Here is a 26,396-nt window from a genome sequence, read left to right as displayed (position 1 = left end):
TAAAAGTTTGTATTTGAGATAAATATAGATTTCGGCCAGTTTTTAACTATAAAATAAATGTTTGCAGAGTAAGCAATTGTATTCAAATATAATTAAGAAAAATATGCACATCCGTTCTGAACAATTTTCTTTTACATTTGTCCATTTTGACCGATTCAAGAGAAAAGTTCTCCGATCACATTTTGATAAATCTAAATGTGAATTATTGCATCACTTTGCAAAACAAACTGGCCTAATATTTTTTTACCTATAGAGTTGGTTTAAATGAGAGCTCTGTTACATGAATGATTCCTACACATGTAGTAATTATAGAAAATGTGTGAACGTAGGAAAGAATTGTTTACAGCAGTGAATAGTGAGAACAAAGATTTGTCATATTTAAACTTTTTTCTTTTTTTACATATCAACCCAGATACTTTCTCGAGAAAACAAACTTATGCTTCTCATCTTATCTTAGCCAGAAACAATTGAAATACAGAAAATGCAATTTATGTTTACATTGAAGTTTTATTTTCTTTACAACAAGTTGGCCTAAATAATGTTTTGTCAACGTTTTTAGATTCATTTTTTTTAAATTCAAAACGTTAATGATAACATTAAACAGGCTTTAAAAAAATCTCAATTTAAAGGGAGTGTTCGTGAAAAATGAAAGGGGGTATAGGCTTAATGCGATAAAAAAGCGCTTTTGATCGCTACTAATCTTACTTCTATCTGTTGCGTCTATAAGGAGAAAATTGTAAAGACGTCTCATACCGAATACCTTAGCATCCATACAAATTCAGAAAATTGTAACATACTACTTAGACCGTAAAAATCAATTTAATTTCAAACAAATCATTCAGATATTACAACCTATAGTCATCGATTATCTTTCGCCACATTTGTATATAGTTTATATTTTATAATATTTTTTAATTTATTTTTTTTATATTTTATTTTTTAGAAAAGATTTTTAACGGATTTCGAAAAATGTGAATGGTGCGCGGCATTCTTAGATAGTTGCGCAAGCGACAAGAGAAATAAAATTAGAAAATTATAAAATATAAACTTTATACAAATGTGGCGAAAGATAATCGATGACTATAGGTGAACACTCCCTTTAACATAAAAACATTACAAGAGATATTTAGGTTTTGGAGGTCTTTGGAAAAAGATATATATAAAAAATATCTTAAACCTTTTGTTTTCCAAAAATGTTGACAAGAAAAATTCTATATTTGATCGATTTATTAACATTTTGTACTAGGAGGATGTGACGGATGATAAACAAGATAAAGAAAGGTAACATTTTTAAAATTATTAATACATTTTTGGAACTCTCATTGGCATAGTTATTGATAATTTATAGTTTAAAATACGGATGGCCTCGGACATCAAGTTAAATAATATAAGATTAAAAAATTAGGAACCTGTCTCGAGAAGTAATTTTCTTTCTGTTGCAGATTTAAACCAAGTGAAGGACTTGTATTGAAAATACCAATTCACATTGAAACCGTCCAATCTACTTCAAGAACTCCAACTCCAACACAGCTGCTGAATAGTACTCCAACTATTTCTAGTTCTACAACTCCCATCCAACTATTAAAAAGGACTCCAACTACTCCTATACCAGAATATCCTATGTTCACTAAGGTATCCTCTAGTCCTCCCTCTAGTAATAGAATCCAACCTGATAACAACCCGTCTGTTTATAGAAACAGTAACAGTCATAATATCACAGCAATGAACAACAATATCAGAATCACAAATAATAACAAAAACATCACTGATGATAACATCACAATTCAAACTGAAAAGAGCAAACACACAGGAAAACCTAATCTGTTTGATAATATTTAGAAACTAGTTAGTCGCCTCAAATTCTTATTTTCTAATCCTTAAATCTTTAAATTTCCTGGTGGTACACAAATAGATTATCAAGTACAATAGGTGGCAACAGAGAATTTAACCAATTATACACTACGTCACAAGTGTCAAATATAACAAGGAAAACGAAATTTTCTCACATTAGTTGACATGTTTTCCAAGATTAAATAAAAAAGTGTAAAAACAGAAACTAAAGAACACATTAAATTGCACTTATTTTATTGTAAGAAAAGCACTTTATTCTAAAATTATCACTATTATTGATGATTTTGTCGGACACAAAAACTGAATTGAAACTTGTGACGACAGAATACAACTGTACTGAGAGTGTACAAATTCTACGTTGCCATCTATTGAACTAGAATCTATTTGGCGGTACAAACCTTTTATATCTTAAACCAACAAAATTCGTAATTTGGAAATTGAATTATTTATGACATCTGGAACCGAATTGATTGAATCTGAGCTTCGTCGCTGAACTTTAAATTTATTAAAGTCAACCCATGGTTAAACTAATGAGTTAGGAAAGTAATCAATATTGGATTGGGTTATATAGAGCCTGAAAAGATGGCTGTAAGGATTGTTCCTATAGTTCTACACACTGGGAAAACAATAGGTAAACATTTCAAAATTTAACATAATCTCTTAATTGTTTGAATTAGAGAAAATTCACCGAAAATAAAGAGCGTCCCATATCATATTGGATCATCTCCAAGCTTAAAAGCCAAAATACTCGAAAAACCATCGTTGTTTTACGTGACATGCAGCAAAACATAGTTATTAAAACTAAAATATATATTTTGCTGTTTCAGATATGCTCTTCTTTTTTCTTATTTAGTCATGTATTTTAGAAACTACTGGGGGAAGGGACTCCTCACAAACAAAGGTAGAATAATGCAATAGGTTTTAAGCAAGGAGTAAGGAATAGAAGGGAGATATAACTGACGCGATCCACCCTACCATATGATTATACATGCTTTGCTGACGGGTACTCCATTTATATAAGAAATATTTGTCTGATGTACAATTACCGCGTATACAATAACCTATTTTGAATATTTTTTATACGAATGGAGTACCCGTCTGCAAAGCACGCATAATCATATGGTAATGCGAACCGCGTCAGTTATATCTTCCTTCTATTCCTTACTCCCTGGTTTTAAGATACATTTCGCCACCTTTTAAACAACATTAGCGACCAATGATTCCCCCCAACAGAGGGAGGTCTAATTGTTAAATTTTGCTGAACCACAGGATTCCTTGACCAATTTAGGCAACAAAACATTCAGAGCGCAGCAAAATTAGTCAATTGGGTAGTGGGTACCCTTGGTGAAGTAAAATGCCTTTATCTTCCAGTAGTTGTTGGATCTACAACAAATAAACAAATCCTGGATAAACAACCTGAAATTTTTAAGCGTACTTTGTAATTCTGAATCATTTGAGGGTGTTCGAGCTTCCAAACAAATTGTTATGATCGATATCTTTATCCTGCATCATCCATGTGTAACATTTGAGTTTTTCCTCATATTTTTGTTGCATTTTGCCTCAAGTTTTGAATGGGGAACTCGGGTAAACCACGGGAATGTTCTTAGCTTGATTTTGTGATTCATTAAGTTGAGTGGGTCGACTTCAATAGCGAAAATTTAGTTTCCCGATAAAATCGTTCAAGTGCGGGTGAACGGCGGGAGTAACTTTTAGTACCCGGTTGGCAACGCTGGGTTCCCAAGCTAGTTCTTTATAAAAATGATTATAATTTTGTTAAATAGGCAGAAGAGATTCTTACTGCAGAGTCTTCTGTAAATAAAGAAGATGATAATACTATTCGAGTTCAAATGACAAGGAATACATAGTATTAGTATTTAGTGAAGTATTATTTTCTTGCTTTTACATATATTTTACATATTATTTAGTTGAAAACCAAACCAAATTAAAGCGAAGAAAATAATTGAAAATAATAATACGAGATTATTTGTTGCTCAGTGTTTAAAGAGCAAGTCACGTTTAGTTCAATTTAGATCATTTTTTTTGAGAAAATTATTTTTAGGAAATATCAAGTTAACAATGTCCTTCGTATAGAAAATTGAAACGCCCATTGTGGAATCAACGATATTGTCATTATGCTTTTACATTGTCACAAGTGTATTTTATTTCTATTTATAATTCTAAAGAAGGAGAAGGTCAAATTGGTGGTATGACTTTGTGACAAAAGTGCCTCCTCTTTTTTGATTTTACGCACAAGAATTAGAATAACAAAAGAATTGAGTCTTTGCCATAATTATAATCCCTACATCTTTGCAGCTCATTGTGGTAAACCTAAGATATAGAAAAATGTGGTAAATCTAAGATATACAAAAATTTGGTAAACCTAAGTTATAGAAAAATGTGGTTTAGCTAAGATATAGAAAAATGGGGTATACCTAAGATATAGAAAAATGTGGTTTAGCTAAGATATAGAAAAATGTGGTATACCTAAGATATAGAAAAATGTGGAAGACCTAAGATATAGAAAAATGTGATATCTAAGATGTAGAACAATGTGTGGTATACATATTACGTAGAAACTGTTAAATATATTAATACTACCTGTATGAATAGAAGCATTGAGGGGGAAGAAGGAATATATTTTAAAACATCTCAGATAAAAGAATCAAACAACAACAACAACAATCCTCCTCAAAAGGACAACAACAACATGCAACATCAAGATGCTCCTGAGAATAGAATAAGTAGCACCTTTGCCTCCAAGAAGCACAAGGTGGATGAGGGTGTGAATAGAACCAGTGAGGGTGTTACTAGTCCAGAACCAATAAAGGAGGAACATGGACTAACTCGAAATATTCCGATTCTTTTAGAATCTGGGCAGCTTGTATCTCCATCTTTCAAACAACTAGAGGTAACTCAGGGGGAGTAAAGTTCGTAATCGGGATTTTTCCAAAAGTTGGCACTGATTGCCAATTTCAGATCAAGGGCATCGTTGCAAAGTAAATTTTAAATATTCGCTCAACTTTTCCAAAAATTTCAGCTGATCTCAAATGGTGCCAGTACAAACGTCGGACGGTTATACAAACGTCGGGCAGGACAAACCTCGGACTGGTACAATCGTCGGACTAGTACAAATGTCGGACTAGTACAAACGTCAGACCAGTACAAACGTCGGACTAAGGAAAAAAATGTTTGAATTTTAAGATTTAAAAAAAAGTTATTTCGTTTAATATCGACTGGTCTAAGAAAAATCTACACAAAGGAACTGAGTTCTTGCCACTAACTCAAATTTTCTCATCCCTATATCTTTGCAAACTGGTAATAGTATTAACATTCGATACTTTCAAACTGAAACTGTTTGATCTGATAGATTTCATAGGTTGAAATATTAAATGTTATACGACGTCGGATTGCAAAGATATAGGCATTGAAACATCAGAGTTTGTGACAATTGAACTCAAATCCTTTTCAGTTTATTGTTTTATACAGAGTTGCCTTGAAAGGATGATACTTTATTTAGTTGTCTTTGATTTTCATCACAATGAGTGAGTGATTTTTTATTTTTTTTTATATAAATAGTCTTTTTCCAAACTCAACCAAAGTCCGACTTTTTCCTTTTAAATGTACCCGTCCGACGTTTGTTCTGGTCCAACGTTTGTACTAATCCGAGGTGTACCAGTCCTACGTTTGTACCAGTCCTACGTTTGTACCAGTCCTACGTTTGTACCAGTCCAATGTTTGTACCAGTCCTACGTTTGTACTAGTCCAACGTTTGTAGCAGTCCTGCGTTTGCACCAGTCCTACGTTTTCACCAGTCCTACGTTTGTACCAGTCCTACGTTTGTACCAGTCCTACGTTTGTACTAGGCCTACGTTTATACCAGTCCTACGTTTGTACCAGTCCTACGTTTGTACCAGTCCTACGTTTGTACCAGTCNATTGTCTACCAATTGTAGCTTCACCTACGTTTGTACCATTCCGAGGTTTGTACCAGTCCGACGTTTGTACTAGTCCAACGTTTGTAGCAGTCCTGCGTTTGTACCAGTCCTACGTTTGTACCAGTCCTACTTTTGTACCAGTCCGACATTTGTACCAGTCCGACGTTTGTACCAGTCCTACGTTTGTACCATTCCGAGGTTTGTACCAGTCCGACGTTTGTACCAGTCCGACGTTTGTAAGTCCGACGTTTGTACTGTCCGACCTTTGTACTGTCCGACCTTTGTAGCGTCCGACGTTTATGGGTCTGAGGTTTGTACTAGTACCGCTCAAATAATTCTCAAGATTTTGATTTAGATTTTAAAATATATTTTATTTATTCTTACAACCAAAGTTAAAGAATATAAAATGATAAATTAAAGGGATTATTGTTAACCGGGCATTGCGATCTTTGAATTAAGGGTCAATTAAAATTACGCTTACAGTTTCTTCAGGAATTAAAAGTTTTTTTCTCTCAGGATCTTAAGCCCCCTCCTTGGTCGGTCTTTCATCACAAGGAAATATTCGCAGACTTTAAAAAAAGATAAAATATACTGTTCTTGAATACCAAAAGATTACTATTCGGAATTCAATTTTGAGGCAAATAGTTCCAGTTATTCATGAGCTATGATTAGGGTTTCCAACTGTTCTTGAATTTTGCGGAATTGTGGNAGAATCTAATGGTCTGATATTTTCTCCATTCTGCTTATTAAATCTGGAATATCGAGAAGGGATCTGAGGTAGAGAGACGTGTTCCAATCCAGGTAGAAGCTGATGTTCATACTCAACCTGGACCCGGAGATAGGGATGGATCAAAGAACCGTCCATTCATCCCATCTAACTCTCAGAAAACTTCTCAACCCAAAGCAGGCATCCAGCCAAATCCTGGATCCAAAGTGGAACCTGAATCTAGACCCAATCCTGGGCCTAAAGTTGATCCTGAACCTGGATTCAATCCTGCATCTAAAACTGAAAGTAAACCAAAGCCAAGTTCAGATTTCTTTTTTTCGAAGAGAAACCCGACTGCAGCCGTGTATTCTGAGAAGGTAAGGACTGTGCAGTACACTAAAGTACAATGCAGTACACTGTACCGGTTTACCAACTAAGTATGGGAATGTAAATACGACCTGAAACTCTTTAAATATGACGTTTCCATGGTAAAATGAAGTACTATGAATATCGTCTTTTTAAGACCTTTTTAAAATTTGGTAAAGAAATAAAAAAATAGATTTTAAAGAAACAAACAGTGTTAATTACGCACAGTCGTCTCTGAAGTCTTATCCTTTGTGGGTAACCCTGTAGTATTATTCATATTTCTATTGCCTGAAAAAAGTATTAAAAATATAAAAAAATAAAAAAATTATATTCTAACCTTAAAGACTACCTAAACGCAATACATGATATTCACCTCGAAGGAGCACTCTCATGTTTGACATTATAACCGTAAATTTTTTTATTTGGATTTTTTATAATTTTTTTTAATGCATAGAGAAGGGTACAGAGCGGTAAAAAGGCCAATCCGTGTAAAAAAAGTCTAAAGTAAACCGTAAATTTTTTGTGATTAAAGCTACAAATCTAAAAACTATAATTCTTAAAAACCCTTGCAAAATCGATAAAGAAAAATATGCCACATCTTGATATGTGTCTTAAAAAAATTATTTTTTACTTTTTTACGCTTTTTTGGCCTTTTTTTCAACCCTCCTTTACACCCAAACGATAAAAGTTATCGGTCAAATTTTTTTTTCAATGAGCTGGCCTTGAAAAATTGGGCAATAAACATCTTAACCCTATACCTTTACTCTAAGGCCTTTCCCCCACCCCCTCCTCCCCGGCTATATATACATTCAGACTCCCCCGCCTTTACAGGGTTAAGCTTATTATTTTATTAAAAGGAATGTCGGCATAATTTCAAGTTACCTTTTACAGAGGTATCCTTAACCCTTTATTGGATTAAAAATTGCTCAGACAACGGTTTAAAGTGAACCCTTGTAAATCGGGCATGTCATTCTAATCTATGGAGGGCCACTTCAAATTACGTCTACAGTTCTTTTAAAGAGTGACAAAAGAAAAATGCATTTTATGATACAACTTCTGATGGAGTTAATTGATAGATTATTATATATCTAATAAATAATCTTATTGTATCTACATCTGTAGACAGAAGAAGTAGTTACTGAGAATAGAACCCGAGAATGTCGAGAGGAGCGAAGGGAAAGATCTTGCAGTAGAGAACCAACCTGGAAACATCAAGCAGGTAAATCAAGTGACTGGGACGTACTTTAAACCATTTATTTAAAGGGACTGTACATGCCTGATTCATAACTTACCTTTATCATTATATCTATTTAACTCATTGTCTCTTTTTACTCTATTATCGTTCGTATCAACAATATTACCGTACGTATTAACTCTATAAAGGCTGAGGGTCTAAATCTATGTACAAGCCTGGGGGGGCTATCGGCGCCCCCCCCCTCCTAGAAAAAGGCCTTAGAGAATAGGTATAGGGTTGAAATGCATGTTCAAAGCTCAATTTTTCAGTGCCAGCTCATAGAAAAAATTAGATCGAAAAACCGGGTCATTAATCGATGACTTTAAGTTTATTTATTTGAAATTAAATTGATATTTTACGATATGACTCGTAAATTGCAACTTTCTGAATTTGCATGGAAGCTACGTTCTTCAGTATAAGTCGTTTTTAACAATTTTTTCCTTATAGACTCAACAAATAGAAGTAAGATTAGTATCGATCAAAAGCGATTATTTTTCGCCGTAAGTCTATACCCCCGTTTATTTTTCGCGAACACTCCCTTTAATTCTATATTACCGTCTGTATTAAATCTAGGAGAAGAGTCCAGAAAAGATTTAAACCTTGAGAAGGATGAATATACTCAACACCTGGACCAAATATTTGATAAGGTCTCATTCATTGTTTTATTAAAATAGTTATAACACCAATTATATATTTCTTAAAATTTTATGAAAGTTTTTTTTAGATCTTCTTAATAATATTTCATACAATCATTTGTGTTTTGCGAAGCAATATAAAGTATCATAGTTAATTAACAAAATATTACAAATCTTATTTTATCAATTATCAATAAAAGAACTTTTACATAATTTGTAGAATCATATTAAAAAATCATAATAAGTTGACAAATTTTAAATTTTTTTGCACCCCTTGAAAGTGTAAAACCTTACTATTTTAAATATTTTGTCTGACAAAAAATTATTTTATTTTGCTTTAAAAAAATTGTCTACCAATTGTAGCTTCAAAGATATAAACATATTTTTTTCAATATATGTTTCTTCCAGTATGAGGAGCAAAGACGAAGCCAGGATAGAGAATCAAACTTTGATGAAATCTTGACAAAATCCCCTTTCGCAGATTCTTTAGGTAATCTTAAAATTTTTGTATTTTTATCAAATAAATAGTAATTTCTGAAAATATTATAGAAATTGAAGAGAGAGTAGAAACAAAAGTCATTAATGAGATTTTCTATAAGGAATATATAAATCTGAAAACTTGATATTGTTTAAGACTCGGAGGATTACCCTAATGTGACCCATTCTTCCAAAACAGAGTTTATAACTTCAAGATCAGAATATTCTACAGAATCTATAGAACAGTTTAGTACAGGTAGACTATAAATAGATCTTCTAGAATATTCTACAGAATCTAATAGAACAGTTTAGTACAGGTAGACTATAAATATATCTTCTAGAATATTCTACAGAATCTATAGAACAGTTTAGTACAGGTAGAGACTATATATACCAATTTCAGAATATTCTGCAGAATCAATATAAAATTTTATTTTTTAATTAAAGGCAAAGATATGCAATGGAAATAGTTTTAAGCTTTCAAAATTCAGAAAATCTTCTATTTTGGCACTTTTGCACTTCAATAAATTAGTTATATATTTGTGTGTAGTTGGTCCACGTGAGAAGGTTTTGATTATTCCGGTTATGGGATCTAAGCTTCAAACATCACCATCAAGACCTCCTCCAGCCCCCTCAGCACATACAGCTCCATCCAGACCTCCTTCAGCATCCTCAGCTGCGCCTGTAGCTTCTTCAGTTCCATCTGTCAGGAATATTCCTATTCGGAAATATTCAGACTCTCCAGGTATTGGCAAATTTTTAAGGATATCCTTTATATTGATTTGTTTAATGGGAACTTGAGCCAACTTTTCTTGAGTAAGGGTTCTCTATACCAATTTTACTTATAATCCTAATTTATCTAAATGACAGATAGTCATTAAAAGTAAAAAAAAATCAATGATATCTTAGTAAAATATCTTTTATCCTGACAATACAAGTAAAGATATCAATTCAAAAAAGAAAAGTAAAAATTGTAGAAGGAAACCTGACATTGAATTTTAGTTCGTTTACGTTCGGTCATTTAATGTTATCAAACGGTAAACATCACAAGCATGTAGATTGTAGATATGGTAATATGAACCTTTCTGAGATTTCTAATTACTGTCCATTCTAATTCAAATTCATTCAAATCTATCTATCTATCTATCTATACAAACGAAACATGACACGAATGATAAACTGGAAAAAAATGGTTTAATTTCTAATTTTGTTTTCTTGTCAGTTAATGATACAACCCTGCCGTCTGCATGGACTCCTAAACCAAGGCAATCTCCATTATCCAGGTAAAGAATGGGTGATATATCCTAATAAAATATTTGGTAAAGATTTATTCAATTTGATGTGTTCAGGTAACTAAAACAAAAAAACTTATGATAATTTGTTTTCTTATAAGAGTGACACACAGTTTTATCCATAACTATTCTGTTTGTTTTTGTTAATTTGTGCCAAAACTTATGCTTGTAAGAATCTTCATTTAAAACTTTGTTAATTCATTTCAATAACATAATAAATTGATTAGAACCATATACCCATTTGATAAATCAATTAGAGCCAGTTACCCATTTGTTAATATGAAAAGAACTATTGGCTCTTTCGTATAAATTGATTACAAACTATTTAACAATTTCTTAAATTAGTTGGGCCATTGGCTCATTTGAATATAGAACCATTGTCACATTTGTTAAATTGATTGGAATCTTTGAATTGATTTTAATATAATAATCGGTTAAAAACATTGAACTATTTGCTAATTAAGTGGAACCAGATCCCGAAGCCACGACGGTCGAGTAAGAGTTGATGATGCGAAACCAAGATGGCCGACAAACCACGAGGAAACCGCGAAAAAAGAAGCTTTGGATGCATTGAAGAAGGTTCATTTGGAACTGGAAGTGAGTTTCAATAATATTTCACGTAGAACCAAACTTGGTTGGTTTAAATCTAAGCCAATAAGGATATGAACGGTCTAAAGGCGATTGATTACACGTTTTTAAAATTTTGATTTATTTCTTTTTGCATATATAATAAAAATCAAAAATTTAGGCGGCCCGTAGCCGGCTCTCGTCCCAAGTTAATGAGATGAACTCCAGTATTCCAGTCACAAATGTTCCACTGATTTCAAGGTATTAAATGCATATACTAGATAGTATTTTGGAGATTGTTTGACTTCCTCACCTAAACAAATGAAAAGATTACAAAGCTTAAAACCATCAACAAATTCAGTGACGTAACGAGGGGTGGGGAACGAACCGAGATTCGCTCCCCCCCCCCCTCAGCATATTTAGCCCCCCCTCACAGTGACATGGCTCCAGCATGACCATTGAAGATGATTGTAAACCATCTTTTATAAAATTTTGTCCATTAAGAAAAATAAACCAACATTTGTTTTGATAAATTATTCGACAGAAGGGCTTCCCCCCTTGTACCCCACACCCCAGCCCCTTTAAATAAAATTCTCCCCACCCCCCTTCCCTCACAAAAGTGTTATTTGCGCCACTGGCGTAATTAATTTCGTTTTGTTCTTTCTTTTTAGAATGAAGTGTCTCAAAGGATTTGTAATTTGTAATAGATTTAATTCAAATAAAGTGTCTTAAACCTTGCTTACAAAGATATATAATATATCAGTATTTCAGAAATAACAAAACATATTATAAAGTCTTTAGAAACAGTTCATTCCAAAAAAATCATTCTGCTTTTTCTGGTTCCCACTGCAGATGCCTCAGGAGTACCTTTGATACTCACTTGCATCAGTTCAAAACTGTTTTTAATGTTTTTTTTTCTTTCTTCAATTTCAGACCTTACTCCAGCATAGATGAAAGAAATGAAAGAAGTAGAAGTGTAGANGGGGGTCGCGTTACCACTCTTCGAATATAGGGTCGCGTTACCACTCTTCGAATAAAGGGTCGCGTTACCACTCTTCGAATATAGGGTCGCGTTACCACTCTTCGAATAAAGGGTCGCGTTACCACTCTTCGAATATAGGGTCGCGTTACCACTCTTCGAATAAAGGGTCGCGTTACCACTCTTCGAATATAGGGTCGCGTTACCACTCTTCGAATAAAGGGTCGCGTTACCACTCTTCGAATATAGGGTCGCGTTACCACTCTTCGAATAAAGGGTCGCGTTACCACTCTTCGAATATAGGGTCGCGTTACCACTCTTCGAATAAAGGGTCGCGTTACCACTCTTCGAATATAGGGTCGCGTTACCACTCTTCGAATAAAGGGTCGCGTTACCACTCTTCGAATATAGGGTCGCGTTACCACTCTTCGAATAAAGGGTCGCGTTACCACTCTTCGAATATAGGGTCGCGTTACCACTCTTCGAATGAAGGGTCGCGTAAAATTACGTCCATATTCCCTTTAAATGAATTGTGTCTTTGCCACAAACTCTGATTTTCTAATCTTCTATTTCTTTGATCTTATGCCGTAGACCTGATGATACTTCAAACTATGAATTCTGTTGGATCAATAAATAAAAAAATAAAAGGTTTACAACATTAGGTTGCTAAGGTAGAGTGCTTAGAAAATCTGAGTTTTTGGCAAAGATTATTTTCTTTGTTAAATTGATATTGTTAAACTCAAAGGAAAGAGGTTCGGAGCAGTAGAGCAGTAAAGTTGGGTAGAGAGAGATCTCTTCAAGATATAGATAAAGATATTGAAACTATCTGGAGAGAACTTCAGGTAGAGGCTGTTCAATCAAACATAACAGCTGGTCCTTGATCTTTAACATATATTGCGGCGCTAATTCGTCAACAGACTTTAGCATTTGAAATCACAAAATTACACAATTCTTAGAATTCCTAAAATTTGGTCTGCCTTTTCATGTGCTCTAAACATTACCGGAATGTCACTCAGGTTTACATTAAACAAATAAGACAAAAATTGTCTAAATCTGAACAAAATTCGTCTCACCTTAATTATTTTTGAAAGTACGAAAAATGGGAGACCATGTTTTAAAATGCCAGGATTAGAAAATCTTTAACATTTTTAATTCAAGATCTTAGTTCAAAATTTAGATTAACAAACTAATACAGGAAATGAAGATCAAAGACGATTTTTAAGTAATTCGATACAATACAATACAATACAGTACAATATGATACAATACAATACAATACAATACAATATAGTACAATACAATACAATACAATACAATACAATACAATACAATACAATACAATAAAATACAATACAATACAATACAATACAATACAATACAATACAATACAATACAATACAATACAATACAATACAATACAATACAATACAATACAATACAATACAATACAATACAATACAATACAATACAATACAATACAATACAATACAATACAATACAGTAAAATACAATACAATACAATACAATGCAATGCAATACAATACAATACAAATGATGTATTATAATTTCAGGAACTAGATAGACTACCCTTAGATGAAAATACTAGTACTAAAGAAACCTCTTTAAAGTAAGCCTGTTCATCTTATTCAGTAAAACTATAAAACTTGGAATAGGAGAACCACATTTCAGCAATCTTATGTTTACTCGATGTTGAACCAGTAGCTTAAAATAAATTAATTCAGTGAAATGGGTCTGTGAACACTGCGGTTTTTGTGTTTCAAATAGGGGCTTAAATAGAAGTAAATCTAGGGGTAGTCCAAATTTGCGCCAAAAAAACGTTTTGAAATATAAACTGTAAATTCAAAACTTTTGGCTTCTTGGATATCGGGAATAAGTTTAAGATACTTTATTCCATTTTGAGAGAATTATATCCCGTGTATTTTCAATTCTGGATTTTCTAAAAAAAATTGAGAATTTTAAAGTTTTTTTTCGGTTTAAAATGGAATAAAATAATTTAAGCAACTGCCAATTGTGTATAATTAGGGAAATTATTTCACAAGGCAGTTCCATAAATAGATATTATTGTTAGACATTCAAATAGTTTATTTATTATTAAATGTAAAACACGATTGTTAAAACTGTAAACTCTAAAAAAGTACCGGAAGAGCGGAGAACTCATAATCCTGATAGCTTGATATCGATATCCATTCTTCAATTCGATGATCAATGCTTATCAATCCATTTCAGTTATATGATGCGATTACCATGCGGGATATCGAATAAAAATAAAATTGATCTGCAGATTAACAAAAGATCAAGATCATTCATTTATCGATCATGATAGTCACAAGACAAGAGTTTCCTGCTCTGGATATACAGATTACAAAATCTGAAGTTTATTTTTCATGATATGATTTTTTTAGATTTATTATTAATTGATTATATAAAGGAGACTTTTATTCCGCATTTTACCTGAAATATTTCTTCAGGTCAGGGGATAGACCTCCATCTGCCCCTCCTACCCTATCTCAACAGAATCTAGTCACGCCCCCCTGGAGATCAAGAAATAGGTGAGGAGAGTTTAGAAAACGAATATTGAATTACAAAAGTGTTTTTTTCATTAAGTGAATTCTGTCGGACTCTTGAGATTGAAGAAATGCAACAATGTTGTATAAATTTTTTTTTATAAAAATTCATTTATTGAAATTTTAGTATATACTAAGTGCCCGGTCCAGCCGTTTGTTTTTGTGACATATATACATACTGATGATTGCATAAAAGCATGAAACAATTTGTTTATAAATAAAATGGTATAAGTACATTGTTGCGTTTCAACTGATACAATGTTTTATTATATAGATAGATTTGGCTACCATGTCCCTATATTTTGTTTGATATTTAATTCCAAATTTATGTTTGAAATCCGAATTTTTTTTAACCAGGGTTAATTCTCAACCCATTTTTTGTATTAAAAAAGCATATTTATAGTATTGGGACATTTCGTAGATAGAGAATACTTCTTCTTTCTAGCAAATAATTTTATCTCCTTTGTTTTAAATTTCTGAATTAAAACTGTTCAGGACTGCTTCTGGAAATAATACTTCAGACTCTACCCTGTATAAAACTAAATCAACAATAAGGAAGAGTAACAGAATATATTAGAATATTAAATCTGTCCATTTTATAATACTGATACCGTTCAATCTTTTTCCTAGAACGGTTTCCTACAGTTCTTCACTTGATTCTTGTTTGATTTTTTTGAGATTAGACCCGAAGATAAAACTCCATACATAAGACCAAATTGACCCTGCAGAACCTAATTTTTCTTGGGTTTTAGGTCGTCTACAAAGTCATATTTGTATATTTCTTCTCGTCATTATTAATAATAAGAATGTTCTCCCTTTCATCGTAAATCCTGTCAAGGATTGAAAAAATATATACATATAAAAAGTTGTTGTTTTAAGACTGTTAAACCCTGCAGGGACGGTTCGGGGAGATCAGCTCCAGGTTTAGCAAACACACAGAGAACAACTTCTCCGAGTTCTAGAACCATCTGGGATCCTGTATTCACTAGATCTTCAGGCACAACATCTTCAAGAAAGCTAGCAATATATAAAGTAATGTCTTCTTTTGTTTAACTCGATAATTCTTCTATAGAAAACTATTAATCGTCCGTTGTCAAAAATCACAATATGTGAATAAATATCAACGAAGAAGAAAACAAAATGAAGGATGTTTTGGATTGCAGGGGATTATGGACCTAGATATCCAGCTACTCCAGTTCCAACCTTCTCTTCATCCTGGGATCCCAAACCAAACTATTTTCCAACCCAACCAAACCATTTCAGGTCTGATCAAATAAAACAAATTATTTAGAATTAAGAAAAGATCATCGAAGCAAAAGCTGTGAAAAAAACGAGAAAAAACGTTTTTTATTGTCCTTGTCTTTCTCCTTGCCATTGCAAGATTTAAAAGGAAAAAATTATTTTCCAAACTATTTAGTTTTCTTTTTGAACCCGCAAATAACCAGAAAACTCCGAAATAGGAAGACGACTTTATAGAAATACTTAATTGTGTATTGATGGTATTACAAAGCAAATTATTTTACTAGACACTTATTAAATCACTAATTAAGGGTCTGTTTACACTGAAGACTTTCTGTGTCCCAGGATTATTGGACTCTTTAAAGTCATAACTGAAGCAAAAGTAGTTTTCCTATTTCAGAGTTTTCTGGTTATACCTGTATACCTATTTTGTAAAACTATCTCAGTTATCTTCCTAAACCCGAGACTAAACCTAATTCTCTTAGATGTTTCAGTTATCGTCCTAAACCCGAAACTATACTTATTTTTCTTCAATGCTATACTTTTCTTCCTATACCCGAAACTTTACCGAATTTTATACCTAAACCCTAAAGTATACCTAATTTTTTTAAACCATCTCAGTTATCTTTCGAAACCCGAGAATAAATTTAATTTTCTTAACTGTTTCAGCTTTCTTTCTAAACCCAAGACTAAACCTAATTTTCTGAAACTATCTCAGTTTTCTTCCTAAACCCGAGATTTAACCTAATTTTCTTAAACTATCTCAGTTTTCTTCCTAAACCCGAGACTAAACCTGGAAATATAACACCAACCTATTGTAGTGGAAGCCCCAGGTAGGTTCAGCTATTTTTTAATACAAAGTGACCTTTTCTTTATTTGGTTCATATAAGAACAAGAGACACGTACGTAGTATATACAGGGCTACCCTAAAAGGATTAAATTATACTGACGACGTAAAACTCTTTATATTTATACAATGATTGAGGGTTAGAAATGTGTCTGCTTTTAATAATTCAATTATAATAATTCCCTTTCAATAATTTTTAAATCATTTGGTAAATAACCTTGCACTTGTTAAACACCAAAAATGTGAAAATATTAGATTTAAAAACCAAACAGTTCTCTTTCAAATCTCATTCTGTGTGGAATACTCTGTGTATAACTAATCCTGGAAGACACAATATAACACTTCAGTCTCTACAGCCATTCCTACTATACTAACCGCAGGGGTAGATACAAAGAATACAAATGTAGCCTGAGCTGGAAACTTTTGAATGGTGGATATCACGATTAATGCTTGATCCTCTCTTTTTCTTATTCTCGAGACTAACCTAATCTTGTACTTGTATCCTGAAAAGTGTATAAAATTGAACCAATAAGAATCGTGTATCAGATTCAGAAGCCGGGAAATTTAAAATTCTACGCTCCATTGAAGATTAATATACAGAAACGCCTCTAATTTTGAAAAATGGGTTTTTGATTTTTCTGTTCTATATCCAAAAAAGAGTAAATTGAGCAAGAAATTAAAAGTGTCCACATTGGTCCACAAAGGTGTCCAATTCTGAAGTTCCCAGATTTGAGCTGGAATTACTTTTGAATGGTGGATATCGGATTGAATGCTTCATCCACGCTTTTTCTTAATCTCAAACTTTAATAATGCTTGTTCTCCTCTTGTTGTTAATCTCCAGAGCTGAAAACTTTAGAATGGGACATCCTTAATCCCGATCGGTTAATTTATCTGGAGATAGATAACAAGAGGAGTCAAAGCATTATTTAATCTCAAGATGGAGAAAACGAGTGGATCAGGCATTACTCCCGATATCCACCATTCAAAAGTTTCCAGCTCAGATTAATTAACCGATCGGGATTAGGGATATCCTATTCTAAAGTTTTTAGCTCTGAATACATATATCAGCCAAAAAAATTCGTCCAATTAAAAATTACTTTTGTTAGACTAGGCACTTAGGGTCGACTAGGAGACAGGCAGTTTTCACAAACATCTCGTTTTTCAAAAAAGCTCTCGTTCTGAAAAATAAAACCAAGTTTTTGTTGTTTAAAATTGACAACTTTGTTAACGAATGTTATGTTTTGAAAAATCTAAATCTAAACGAAAAGTTATCGATCAAGAATGTCGCATAGTTTATCAGGTGATAAAGATAAAACTGATCATGTTTTTTAACTCACTCTGTATTACAGGGGAAGAACAACATCTGCAAGATCTATTCCTATTATTCAGGGAACCCAGCCTAGAGGTAGAGAAATTGATTTAAAATGTTTTACTAAAATGTCATATATTCATATGTTCCACAAAACCTTCCAAATTTACGATTTCAAATAAGTAAAAATTGCACTATTTTTAACAATTCAAACTTTTCGATTGACGCTCTGCATACTAAAGGGCCAATTATTTTACCATTACAAAAAAAATTAGATAATATCTTTCAAAAAATATCCCTTTCAAATTAAAACTTTGGAAAATAGTTTCGTAAATATCCCTTTGACAGCTTGGAAAATTACAGCTTAATCCGTATATTGATAACCAGAAAACTCTGGAATAGGAAGACGACTTTTAGAATCAAGTTATTAGAAAGTCCAATAAGCATGAAACAAGCAATTGTGCAGTGTCCATTTAACGAAACTAGTGATTTACTAAGTTTCTAGTAAATCTTTTTGCTTTGTAATCAAATACTCTTAAACATTGTTATAATGTCGTCTTCCTATTTCATTGTTTTCTAGTTATCACTATATATCCTTCAGAGACATTAACTAATAATTGATTGTTATAGAAATTATTTATTGTATTCAACTATACGGGAGATACTTTATATAATCAGTGACAAGTTTCAAAATGTTCGATAATATTTCAAAACAATTAAAATAAAAAATAGGAAAATTATTTCATTATTTTCTGGTTACCAAACTCTAGTCAATTCTTTGCTGTAGGAGGGTTCGGAGAAGCAGCGAGCAGACTTAAATCTGAATTCTTATCAGAACCCAGATCTGGTTTAAACAAACCAGATACGATTAGAACAGTTCCAATTGTTCAAGAGAATAGAACAGACAGGAAGCAGGAAGACGGAGTAAAAGAAGGACATCCACCTAGTTCAATGAAAGAGGAGAAAAGGTCCCCTGATATTACAGGAAGAAGCAGTCAACCCTGTTCTACCAGCAAACAAGAAACAAGGTATATAAATTCTTTACTATTCTAAGTTAAGGACACAGTGGAGAATTAAGTAGAACCTCTTCAAATCTGATGGATTACTAATTTGTGATATGGATTGTTTAAGAAATTCAGAAAATGATAATTATATGGTTTCCCACAAACGATGTAACTTTAATTACGACCTGAGTCGGAATTTCATGAATTTGAGCAGCGTCTTAAATCCGCCAAAAACCAGTTTCAATTGAACGCCGGCTGAAATATTAAAACATTTAATACAATTTTAAGTGGAACCAACCATTTTTGAGCCGCGTCTCAAATTTAAGTCGCGGCTCAAATTCTTTAAATTCGGTCTCTGAAATCAAAACTAATTTAAAGTCTGGGAACGAGGGAAGGCACAAATAACGTCACAAATCATCATTATTTCACAAAAAAAACGGTGTGGTTGGACGAAATAATTAGCATGTTATGACGTAATTTGTGGTGCGGAAGAAAAAATGGTGTGGGATGCATTCCCTCCTTCGTTTTGTAATTGTAAATCAAAGATTTGGCCTAAGAAGACACAAATTTGCACCCTTTCTAATGATAATTTTTTTCTTCACAATTGTCGGCAATGATTCTTTTGATCTAAAAAGAGATTACTCAGTTATCAATAGTAAAGATTATCAGTACTTTATTTTGTTGCCCCAAACTCAAATTTAGCTACTAAATCTTGGCAACTAATAAAACAATAATATTGGAGGAAAATAATCAGTACCTTTAGATTGTTCTCGTCAAAGAATTCGGAAGGATTCGTGGATTCAGTTTAAAATGATTTAGATCTGGTAAAGGAATAACTGGACTTAAGTCCTGCTTAAAGTCTGGAGCTTCTAGTTCCTCTGCACCTTCCTCCAGTACAACACTGTACACCAATACCCAGGGTTCAACCAAAACAATTGAATCTTACAAACAAAATGTTCTCTTCAAATCTACAGGTTAGAATTAAATCAAGGAGTATAAGGAAAAGCTTACCTGTAGATTCTGTAGATACGATCAGGAGATTTCTATTTTCTTCTAGAACTATTGTGTTTTCAATAATAGATGAAAGAGTTATAAATGTAATAAGAGGTGACATATAGAGATCTCTTGAATGTAAATTTGTCTACTACATAATCCCCAGGCAAACAAAAAAATCACATTAAATTTTTTTTTTAATTAGGTACACAAGTTACGGTACATTCCAGTTAATTTCATGTACCGTGCTGAATTTCGACTAGCCAGGGCAAGCAGTACAGTACAAATACAGACTATATTAGGCAAAACGGGACGGTACTCCTATTGAATGATCCTCTTCTAGTGAAATTTATGTTAAGTCAGCAAAACATTAATTTATTTATTATATTTTATTTATTAATGTATTAATCAAGGCGGAACGGACTGACTCTTGCTCTATGGTATTCCATACTCCGTGGAGTAAAAAAGTTTTGAAATATTTTTTAAAATGAAAGAATATTGTATATATATATAATATATATATATATATATATATGACACAACTTTTAGAAACAAATTTTGAGAAAATTACAAAGAAGAAAATTAGTAATCTTCTTATTCAGGCGTGGAAAGTTCAGGAAAGGACAACGATCATGATTATGACTGGATGGAATTTAAGAAGAATGAAGGTCAGAAAAAAGCATGATTTCAGTTTTACATTTTTTCTGCTTTTTTACAATTTTCTACTTTTTAATATTTCCTCTCAAAGAACGTGATGTATCTGTTAACTTTTTATTTCACTTTTAATTTGAGATGTTCTTCCTTCAAAATATCGAGTATGTATTTAACCGCCTTTTGACCAATATTTTGACCCATGATTCCCAGCAGGATGTAAAGTCCTTAACTATCCCTTGGGACAATTAGATAAAATGACATTCCGCTTTGCGCACCCAGTCTTCTCAAAAGACGATACAATTTTGTACAACTCTTTTTCGGGAAATTAATAACAAATAAAATAATTTTTTTTAAGAAGTTTAAAATACTGTTCAGGTTCAAATACTGGGAATGAGATGAATGCACCTAAGAGTGCGGGTTCAGTAGTCCCCATTCCCAACTCTAGGTATGGTTTGGATCATGTAGCCGTGTAGAGGATATTATTTATCCATACTACATTTTCAGAATCCTGAAACTTCAAAAAAAATTTCACCTACACATATATATTATTTTCAAGTATGATTTTCTGATTTTGTAATATAAATGGAATAATATAATGGAAGAAATTGTGAGAAAACGAGTTTCAAGCTAGAAAAACGACGATATCTTTACACTAGTGTTCTGATGAAGGTATAAACTACTGGTCACTTGAAATTACATCGACATTTCATTAAATTCCAACAATCGTCCCACTGTTAAATTGATAAAATCCCACTAGTATTAGTTTTAGTAAATATCTTATATAATCGTTTTCAGACTCAAATTATGACTTTAAATAGTCAAATGAACATGAGAAACAGTAGTTGTGCAGTGTAAACAGACCTATTTTAATTAATAAATGTATTAATAAGTTTATTGTAAAACTATCTGCTTTGTAACAACATCAAATACAATGTATTGCTTTAAGATCGTCTTCTATTCTCCAGTTTCCTAGTTCTCCTGATACAGGGTGTCCCAATAAACATGAGAATTCGGTAACAAATTCGATATCGTCTTTTGAAATAATTCTTTGGTTTAGTATAGTGATACCTACTGAGAAAGCTGTAATCTGTAAGAGTTTGGTCTGCTATGGATACATTTTGTTTGTTTATGTTTTGACTGCATACGGTTGTACTAAGTAAAACAAGAAAATTACATATACAAACAGAGTAAACTTGTCCGTCTTCACTGATCATCTTGCGGAGACATTTTAGACACATCTTTACAGTCTTTTATCCTTTTCAAGCAGAAATAATAATATTACGGCTTTTGAAATTAGGCATTACAATTCTAATTCATAACAAAGACGATATCCAATTCGTCCCTGAATTCCCATGTTTTTTTGGACACCCTGTATATAATTATTGAATTTAGGATATCCGAAGAAAGATCTAGATTGGGCAAAAACCAGCCCAAGGAGGAGAAGGTTGAGAAGGCGGAAGGAGATATGAGGAAGGAGAAAGGAGGGACTAACCCATTCGAGTGTGAAGATTGTAGATATAAGGATGCTGGGAATAATAATCAGTGTTCTGCCTGTGATGCAGGAACACAGACGGAAAGAGTAAAAAAATCTAATTGTAGGGTTATGTAACTCTGATTTGAATACACATAATTCATTTCTTTAATTCTTTTTACCTAAAGTTCGTTTGTATTTGGTAAGGCCATAAAATAGTCCCTGTTCACTGTACAATAAACCGAGGCAATAAAAGATTGATAAGTAATGAATATTAAAAAATTTAGTTACATGTATGTCACCTCATTGTTATAACTTTGTAAAATATATAAAGTAAAATATATAGATGTCGATATATTTTCTCCCCAAGCTTAATACCCTAGTGGGATACCCATTACTTTGAAGGATGACAAGCTAAGAGGTATTTCAGGAAAAAATTGAAAAAAATCCCTTTAACGAAAATAAAACAAAACAATTTTTAGAAATATTCAAAAGATTCATCTCCATCGCCCAAATACTGCCCAAAACATTCTAAAAATTGTTTCTTTTTTCTGGACTTTAATTTCTAAAATTAGTAATGAATCCCTGACAAATTAATATTTGCTTGATGATGCATTTGCCGCAAGCTCTAAAGGGGAACAGTGGAAAAAGGATCCAGTCTATAGTTATTAAGATTTCAAAATGTTTCTGTACAGTAAAGTTATAATTGCAAATAAATATGTGAAGGTGTTGAATTAGTAGAATATATATACAACTAGGCTTTTAGGGCGCTTCGCTCCCTTCTTCTATTGAAATTGTGAACATGTTCTTTTTGTTTACATTTTAAAACAAAGAAGAAAACAATTTTGCGGATTTTTAAAAAAAAATCGCGGATTTTCAAGAATTTAAATTTTTTTACAAAATTAAAAACATTTTTTAAAATTTTTATCATTCATAAACTTTCCCTGTGGTCACGTGATGTCCCACAAAAAATTTGGGCCCGATCAGTTCAGCCGTTTTGACGTTTATTGGATACAAACAAACAGACAGACACCCAGACAAGCTAAATTTAAATATAGACTAGCCTTAGAGGGCGCTTTATCATTCATAAACCTTCCCTGGGGTCCCTAGATGTCCCACAAAAAATATGGGCCCGATCGGTTCAGCCGTTTTGACGTTTATTGGATACAAACAGACAGACAAATAAACAAACAAACACCCACCCAAGCCAAATTTATATATAGATGGAGCAATCCAACATATGAAACAAATTCTCAATTCTCAAATTTAGTAAATCATTACAATTCATGCAATTATCTGCAACTGTAAACACACACGGGGAGGGAAATGATTGAAATTGATTCCCTATGCATTAGATTTTCTTAATTCAGGAAATAATATCTTGTCATCATAGGAATTAGAATGCTCATTCATGCATAAGAACTCAATTTTGAGATGTAGGAATCGTAATTCCTAAATTAATAGAAAATAATTTTGTGAAAAACAGAAAATGATTGAGAACTTTAAAGATTATTTTTCTGTAAACCGAGCTCATCCCTGAATTAGTTCCAAGTTGGCTGCTAGTGTACAGTTGTTGTTAGGTGATCTAAGAATTCCTAAACTTTAACAAGGCAGGGAAGGCATGCTCACATTCCATATGCCTTTCTGTCAGCAAAAGCAACAATATAACATTGAAAAGTATAATTTTTATAATGATTTCATATAGATATACTTACACAAATGTCATCTATTAAGAAAATAACTCAAATTATGTCTACATCTGTCTCCACTTGCCTTACTGCAGGTTAAGCCTATTCAGGCATATACTTTTACATACTCTCTCTCTCTCTGCTTGCGCCACTTCTCAAAATATTCAAAAGCTAATGTGTTCATTTATTTGTGTTCTTAATTATAATGAATTCAAAGCGTTTAATTATGTTTTAACAATCGATGCCAAATTGTAGAGAAAATATTTTTTTATGGTTTTTTCTTATACTTTAATTGGACTTTCTTTATTTGTTGGTGTAACGACTATTTTGGTTGGTTTTTCTCCAGATGTTGGTGTAGTTATAGAAATTTTAGTTGGAATTTCTCCAGTTGGAGGTGCGGTTACAATAACTTTAATTGGTATTTCTCCAGTTGGAGGTGCGGTTACAATAATTTTAATTGGTATTTCTCCAGTTGGAGGTGCGGTTACAATAATTTTAGTTGGTATTTCTCCAGTTGGAGGGACGGTTACAATAATTTTAGTTGGTATTTCTCCAGTTGGAGGTGCGGTTACAATAATTTTAGTTGGTATTTCTCCAGTTGGAGGTGCGGTTGTAGCTGTAGCTGTTGTTGGCTCAAAAGTTGATGTTGATGAGATATCAACAGGTTCTTCTTTGTTTGTAGCTGTAGCTGTTGTTGGCTCAATAGTTGATGTTGATGAAATATCAACTGGTATTTCTCCAGTTGTTGGGGTAGTTGTAACAATCTCAGTGGGTATTTCTCCAGTTGTTGGGGTAGTTACAATAATCTCAGTGGGTATTTCTCCAATTGTTGGGGTAGTTGTTGTTGATAAAATTTCAACAGGAGTTTCCCCTATGGTATATGTAGTTGTGGTAGGTTCTAGAGCTGTAGATTTAGTGTCCATGGTTGTTTCGTCTGTAATACCAGTTGTTGAATCAGTTTCTAAAATATAATTTCATAATTTATGCTGACCCAAAAAATGTCTTTAAAAGTTAGTTAAAATTAAATGTTCGAATAGAAAGATGTATGTATAAGGCAAAATAACCAAGCAATGAACAACCGAAGCTATTTAAATTATCAAAACTTGAAAGAGTAAAAATTAACAAATGTTACTGTGCGTAATTTCAAGGGATCCTCCATGCAAAGATGGCGATGCCTAATTTTCAGTGCTCTTGACTGATCATTGATCACAAAGAACTTTGAAAATTTATCTCTCAAATGGTGAATAAACTGAATTGCAAAATTATTCAAATTTTAAAAGGTAACTGTGTGAATCAAATGCACCTTTCTTCAAATAGAGAGGGTCACTTGAAATTATGTCTGAAGTCACTTTTAATAAATCATGCAATCCACTATGTGAGATTGATATCGGGGGGGGGGGGCATGCCCCTGTATTTATAAAAGAAGGGCGAAGATGAAACTAGGCTAATTCCTAAGAATACTTTAGAAAAAGTTCCCATGATTTCTTAGAAATTTTGGCGTATTTCAAGTGTTCAACCTATTCCATTAGCTTAGATTCATTATGGTCCTTAAGAGAACATGTGTTTTACACCTGGGAGTTTTTTTGGATTTTTTAAATGTTATACTTTTTTCTGGTGTAGAAGTGAAAGTAGAAGTTGGAGTAATAAAAGATGTGGAGACTGATGTGGCTGTGCTGATAGAGGCAGATGTAAATGTGGAAGTAGAAGCCGAGGTAGAAGGAGTTATTGAAGGGGAGGTGTTGGTGGTGGAAAATGTCACTTAATAAGTAAAATAAAAATAAATGTGCATTCTGTCATGCAGATATTAATAATTGTAATATATTTAAGTTGGGCGACTCTTTTAGGATATAAGTCAACTATTTTATAAAACTTTTTATATTTGAAAATATGTATTTTCCCTACAAAAACTCTACAGTACCAAACCAGTGGTAACCAGATAACCGGAATGACGGTTGTCTTCATTATTTCATTTTATTCCAAAATGACTCTATGAAGTAGTTACAGTAGAACCATTAGACTTGACTGTTAGTTGACGGTGTGATACTTACATAGAAATAAGGAAATCAATCCATTCACCTTAATTGTCCTCGGAACAAGCCAACTCAACTAGATTCTTTTTTTCAGTAAAAGTATCTAACTCTTATTAACTTAAGGAAGGACTAGTTTCGCATGTGTTGGAAGTATTTTGGGTCACACACAATACACAGATGTAATTAATTTTAACAAATGGGAATAAAAGTGTATAATCAAAAAATAAAATGTACTTTTTTCTGTTGTAGAAGTGAAAGTTGAAGTGATCTCAGATGAAGAGACAGATGTAGGAGTAAACATGGATGTTGATGTTAGGTTATATGTAGAAGTTAGTATGGAAGTTGATGTGGGGGTAGATGAAGACATAGACGTGGAAGAGGAGGATGGGATAGTGGATGTGATGGTAGAAGAAGATGGGATGGTGGATGTGATGGTAGAGGAGGATGGGAAGGTGGATGTGATGGTAGAGGAGGATGGGATGGTGGATGTGATGGAAGAGGAGGATGGAATGGTGGATGTGATGGTAGAGGAGGA

General features: G+C 32.8%; 2 protein-coding genes across 2 annotated transcripts in view; one reads left to right on the top strand and one right to left on the bottom strand.

Annotated features, from left to right (window-relative positions):
• LOC111699247 (uncharacterized) overlaps positions 1–22,877 on the top strand; it is a 30,679-nt gene extending 7,802 nt beyond the window's left edge. Inside the window, exons 10-40 of the mRNA XM_023469859.1 lie at positions 1,247–1,281; positions 1,443–1,810; positions 2,423–2,482; positions 2,718–2,752; positions 3,633–3,706; positions 4,462–4,759; positions 6,302–6,340; positions 6,554–6,868; positions 7,980–8,076; positions 8,665–8,738; positions 9,135–9,216; positions 9,361–9,459; positions 9,754–9,948; positions 10,426–10,486; positions 10,960–11,092; positions 11,244–11,323; positions 11,996–12,053; positions 12,690–12,712; positions 12,787–12,883; positions 13,613–13,668; positions 14,531–14,611; positions 15,122–15,181; positions 15,523–15,623; positions 15,790–15,889; positions 16,633–16,698; positions 18,062–18,117; positions 18,809–19,049; positions 19,845–19,999; positions 20,621–20,686; positions 21,048–21,117; positions 22,065–22,877. Of these exons, the coding sequence (XP_023325627.1) occupies positions 1,247–1,281; positions 1,443–1,810; positions 2,423–2,482; positions 2,718–2,752; positions 3,633–3,706; positions 4,462–4,759; positions 6,302–6,340; positions 6,554–6,868; positions 7,980–8,076; positions 8,665–8,738; positions 9,135–9,216; positions 9,361–9,459; positions 9,754–9,948; positions 10,426–10,486; positions 10,960–11,092; positions 11,244–11,323; positions 11,996–12,053; positions 12,690–12,712; positions 12,787–12,883; positions 13,613–13,668; positions 14,531–14,611; positions 15,122–15,181; positions 15,523–15,623; positions 15,790–15,889; positions 16,633–16,698; positions 18,062–18,117; positions 18,809–19,049; positions 19,845–19,999; positions 20,621–20,686; positions 21,048–21,117; positions 22,065–22,281 (3,492 nt within the window). The 3' untranslated portion in view covers positions 22,282–22,877. The remainder of the gene's footprint in view (positions 1–1,246; positions 1,282–1,442; positions 1,811–2,422; positions 2,483–2,717; positions 2,753–3,632; positions 3,707–4,461; positions 4,760–6,301; positions 6,341–6,553; positions 6,869–7,979; positions 8,077–8,664; positions 8,739–9,134; positions 9,217–9,360; positions 9,460–9,753; positions 9,949–10,425; positions 10,487–10,959; positions 11,093–11,243; positions 11,324–11,995; positions 12,054–12,689; positions 12,713–12,786; positions 12,884–13,612; positions 13,669–14,530; positions 14,612–15,121; positions 15,182–15,522; positions 15,624–15,789; positions 15,890–16,632; positions 16,699–18,061; positions 18,118–18,808; positions 19,050–19,844; positions 20,000–20,620; positions 20,687–21,047; positions 21,118–22,064) is intronic.
• A 1,117-nt stretch (positions 22,878–23,994) lies between these two features.
• Positions 23,995–26,396, bottom strand: part of LOC111699250 (uncharacterized serine-rich protein C215.13) — a gene marked incomplete in the record, with an annotated part of 5,278 nt that continues 2,876 nt past the window's right edge. Inside the window, 3 exon segments of the mRNA XM_023469863.1 lie at positions 23,995–24,792; positions 25,437–25,589; positions 26,096–26,396. Coding sequence (XP_023325631.1) covers positions 24,113–24,792; positions 25,437–25,589; positions 26,096–26,396 — 1,134 coding nt within the window.

Source organism: Eurytemora carolleeae, unplaced genomic scaffold (assembly GCF_000591075.1).
Source record: "Eurytemora carolleeae unplaced genomic scaffold, Eaff_2.0 scaffold269, whole genome shotgun sequence".
Lineage (NCBI taxonomy): Eukaryota > Metazoa > Arthropoda > Copepoda > Calanoida > Temoridae > Eurytemora > Eurytemora carolleeae.
Note: the sequence above shows the minus strand (reverse complement) of the source record. Positions and strands in the feature narration are given on the sequence as shown.